Source organism: Frankliniella occidentalis, unplaced genomic scaffold (assembly GCF_000697945.3).
Source record: "Frankliniella occidentalis isolate FOCC.00 unplaced genomic scaffold, Focc_3.1 Scaffold116, whole genome shotgun sequence".
Classification (NCBI taxonomy): Eukaryota; Metazoa; Arthropoda; class Insecta; order Thysanoptera; family Thripidae; genus Frankliniella; species Frankliniella occidentalis.
Genome location: NW_026267244.1, coordinates 403,005 through 407,593, shown reverse-complemented (window position 1 = coordinate 407,593; position 4,589 = coordinate 403,005). Strand labels below are relative to the sequence as shown.

Genomic DNA, 4,589 nt, shown 5'->3' with positions numbered 1-4,589 from the left:
CCCGGCCCTCCCCGCCCTGCTGCGCCCCGAGGTCGGAGGAGCGGCATCTCCTCGCATCTACTTATTGCGTGTGCTGCTTGACAAACGGGGTAAGACTGCTCCATGCTGAACTGCATAGCATAGCATCAACAAAGCATGAGTGCGCTCCTTTGCGCCTCCGCCTCACAGTCGCGAGCCGCTCTCCGCGAGTCTCGCCTCGCCCCGCGCCCGCCCGCGCCATTCCACAAGCACGACCCAGCGTCCCGAGGCGCCGGCGACCTTCCATTGGCAAATGACTTTGGACTTTACGTTCGTATCGGGTCCATTCCGGACGATTCAGGAGGCGGAGGCACTGCCCCGCTGCTTGCAAACACACCCAACTTTTCAATTTGCCCGCTCCTCGCGCGCTAACTGGCTTGCACCGTAGCGGACGTGGGGACGCATACAGTCGCAAAAGGCCTAACTGGAAACGACGTGGCGGCCGGACCGTCGTAAAAAAACGGAAAACGCAGGGCGGGAGCGAGAGAGAGAGAGAAACGGACATAGGAGAGTGCGAGAGAGTGAGAGGGAGAGAGATAGGAAGAGAGAGACCAGTCGTTTTCGAACGACGCACACGGCGCGTGACGTTTTAATGGTGGGTGCTTGCATGCTCCACCCCATTTGTGTGCCTATGTGTGTGTTTGTGTGTGTGTTCTCAACCCCAACACAATGATTCACGCTCGGCTCCAGCTGCCGCTGAGTAAGGCGGGCCGGGCGGTGCGGTGCGGGGCGGTGATCGTTGCTCCGCAGATGCTATGTCTGTGCTGCGCTATGTCGATGCGGGCCGCAGCCGGAGCGTCGGGAGACACATATCGCAGCTGTGTAATGTGTCTGTCCCCCGCCTAGACCATATCACTGCTCTGAATTTGCTGTCGACATGCTGTGAGCAAGGGAGACACACAAGCGAGCACTGTGAAAAATATAGTCGAAAATTTACAAAAATTTTGTAAACTTGAATTATAATGTGAGTTGTAAATTCACGAGAGCACATTTTTAAGTCGATACGTACTGCGTGTATTTTTACGATTACAAATTGTAGTTTTAAAACTTGCGTCAGGGAAAATTTTCCTGTGAGAGAAAGAGAGAGAGAGAGAGAGGCAGACGGATAGACAGAGACAGAGTGTCTAGAGTGTGTTGGCCGTATCTTGCCCCCGCGCTACCCCCCACAGCCCCGCCGCAGCCGCACCCCTTTGAAATGCGGTTTAAAGTATAGTTTACTGGCCAAGCATGATCAAAGGGAAAAGGGGGGGCAGGGCGCGGCTGAGAACGGAATGTGCCGTCTGGGGGCGGTGAGGGGGAGCCTGTCTGCCCCCGGGGGCGGCTCTTGTGCAGCAAGAGAGACAAAGTCTGGCCCTCCCTGGCCCTCCAGCCAGACCCACTACTGCACAACGCACTTGCGCGGCCGCGTCCGGCCCCGAGACCCTACAGCAGCCCTGGGACTGGAGGAGAGAGGAAAGTGCGCACAGCTCTATTCTCCTCGCTGCGCGCACCGCTCTCTGGCTCTCCTTGGCCCTCCGCTTCACTCAGCGCGCTAACTGTAGCCGAGAGAGAGAGAGAGAGAGGGGTGGGTGCCGCTGGAGAGCCGGGGCTGAGTAGAGGCTGAGGAGAGGCAGCGCGGCAAGCGCGGCGGGGAGATAGGGGTGCCTCATACTGTGAACGAGAAAGAGAAACAGAGAGGGAGAGAGAGATGGGGGGCGGGGGGAGCACACAACAGGGCATCGGAAACTAAATTACCGAGGGAGGAGAGCGGACGCACCGGGGCGGGCGGTCCATGCACACGGCGAGGATGTGCGCGCGTAGAGCGGGCGCAGAGTTTGTGTGCGAGGAGGGGGGGGGGGAATACAGGTAGAAGGGGGCAGACTCTCAGACTCTCTCTGACCTCATGCCCTACCTACACGACGTGAAGTAAGTAAGACAAGAAGTAGCTGTCAAAATGACTATCATACCGAACCTTCGCGCTATGCTCCATGAGCTTGCTGTGCCTGCCAAGCGACCCGATATACCAGCGCATTCTTTAATTTTTAAACCTCCCGCGCCAACCGCGCCACATCTCGTGAATCAATGAAAATCCCTGCCTCGTGACCCGTGAGGAGGCGGGGGCCGTCCGTCCGGACCGTATTGTTTACCGGAGCGGAGCGGAGCCGAGCGGCTGGCAGACCGACAAAAATTAATTGGGGCCACTGCGAGGGCGGAACCAGGGCCAGGGCTCAGGGCCCAGGGCCAGGGCGAGTCGCGCAGGTGAACGGGAATCCGTGTTTATCGCGAGCACACGCGCAGGCCGTGGGCATATACATGTGACATAAAAATAAAATACCACTGTCAGGCAAAACGCGAACGCGTGTGTGTGGGATGGGGGAAGGGGGGGGGGGTCATGTCCGAATGGAAGCACGGAACCATATGAGCGTGGTGGCCGCGGCGGCCCCCCAGCCCCGCGAGCCGCCTCTTCCCACTTGCGGGTCACGTTCCCGTGTCAATCCCGCTCACGTTTGTGCGTCCCGATGCCTTCATTTGCCCTCTTCAGCCTGCGCCATCGCGTCCCTTTGATGTGTGGCCGCGCGGTGGGCAGCTGCGCGGGTGGCCACTCACCCTGCTGGGAGGGCCGCTAGAGCGTCGTTCAGGCGTCAGCCGCGGCTGGCAGCGACTCGGTGAGCCGCCTGTTAAGTGGTCAGCGCCCTCTTCTACACTGTAATTTCAAAGGCGTACCGGGAGAGGGCGACAATGGTGTAGAACAGTGCAATTTAAGTCACACCGTTTAGAAAACCGCTTACCTCTGGCGACCCTCTGGAAAACCGCTCACACCGCATCATTAGAATCAGCGTCTTTCAGAGATCATTATGGTACCAATATCTCCGAATGTGCAAGAAGCCATTTAAGCGGTTTTCCAAACGTTCTGCAGAAGTGAGCGGTTTTCCAAGGGGTCACCATAAGTAAGCGGTTTTCTAAACGGTCGCTAGAGGTGAGCGGTTCTCATTCTCGCGTGTCGAAGTGCGCTCCCAAGGTGTATGCAGGTCAAGCACCCGCTCAGGGTATAAGTCTTCTATCTTCCTTACTTCGTGGTGAGGCGGGTTGTGTCCGCGTTTACCCAACTTCAATCACTTCGCAAAGCAGTCGGCTACGGCTGCGTTCCGTTCCTTTAGATAATTAAGCTGAGGCGAGCCTTAGAGGAGCGTCATAGCGAGCGAGAAAGAGAGAGATGTGGCTCGTTGTGAAAGGGGGAAAAGAAAATGAGTGAGGAGAGAGAGAGAGAGAGAGGTAGCAGTGGTGGTTGTGGAGGAGCGACAAAGATGGAGAGAGACTTTTTTGTCGTTTTTGCCGCGCCTCGCCTCCGCTCCCGAAGCAGCCTCGCCTCGGTGCTGCTGGTTGTAATCAGCGAGCAACAGCACCTCGCTGAAGAGGTCGGGGTTGGCGGAGGTGTGCGGGCGTGGGTGGCGGAGAGGGTCTTGATGCCGAGGAAGTGGCCCGGGCAGGCTCTTGCGCCTGCGTCACCCCCACTTCCTCTCAGCTCTCCTCCTCCGTCCCCAAGGTCCCGGCCTGCTGCATAGGCAAGCCCGCGCAGGCGGCCCGTTGCGTTGGATTGCCTACTCTCGCCTTCACACAGGCGGCTCGGAGTTCCGGGAATGCAAGCGGGGCTGCTGCTCTAATAAATAGGGGAAGACAACTCGGATGAAAAATGCTGCGACTTCGCTAGAATATTACATTATCCCCTCCCTCCCTCCCTCCCTCTGTTGCAGTGCGACTCGGGCGCCGGCGTGGACGCATTCTTCCACGCGCTGTACGCGCTGCGCTCGCGGGTGACGCTGCTGCTCGGCTCGGCCTGCGAGGACGTCAGCGAGAGCCTGGCCAAGGTGGTGCCCTACTGGAACATCGTGCAGGTGGGTAGCGGTCGTGCGGGGCGGCGGCGGCGGGGGGCTTTACCCCTGTGAGGGGCTGGCGTAAAGTTTCCTTTGCCTCCCCTCTCTCCCTACTAATCTACCACCGGGCAGGGGAGGGTGAGGGTGTGGGCCAGGAAGGTGGGTAGGGAAGAGGAGATGCGGGGCGGGGCGGGGCGGGGCGCGGCCAAACCCGCAGCGGCCTGCCGGCCCGACCGCATCAGCCTAATACATATTCGTTTGTCAGGGGCGGGGAGCGGCCCCCTGTATGATGGGCCGACCACAGGATAATACGAGCAAAGCATAAAGGACAAAAAAAGTATTACAATCACGCAAACTGGACAAAAACAACACAAGTACGTAGTAAAAATGGTTCGCGTTGTTATACAGGATGGGTGATCTGCGCTGTCTTTTTTCTGGTTAAAGGATACAGACGTGCATGCTCGCACAACCAGAAAATCGTTTCTTCGAGACACGGCGCGAAATGGCCTTATGTTAAAGAAATTAACCTTGAATTAAGGAGACGGCATCGTTTCTACCAGATACAGTTGATCAAAAATAATTAATTTCGGTTTTGTTGAGTTGTTGAGATAAGGTTAAACAAAAATAATTAATTTTGGTTTTGAAAAGTTTAGATCAAAAAAGCGCCCGCAGTTTAACAGGGTGCACACTCATTCAAAACCTTTTCATTAAAAGAAAAAA

At 57.1% G+C, this 4,589-nt stretch overlaps 1 protein-coding gene across 2 annotated transcripts in view; it reads left to right on the top strand.

Moving 5' to 3' along the window:
• Nucleotides 1-4,589, top strand: part of LOC113210537 (gamma-aminobutyric acid type B receptor subunit 2-like) — a gene marked incomplete at its 3' end in the record, with an annotated part of 109,511 nt that overhangs the window by 62,179 nt on the left and 42,743 nt on the right. For both annotated transcript variants that reach the window (XM_052270299.1, XM_052270300.1), the window contains 1 exon segment: nt 3,750-3,890. In XM_052270299.1, coding sequence (XP_052126259.1) covers nt 3,750-3,890 — 141 coding nt within the window.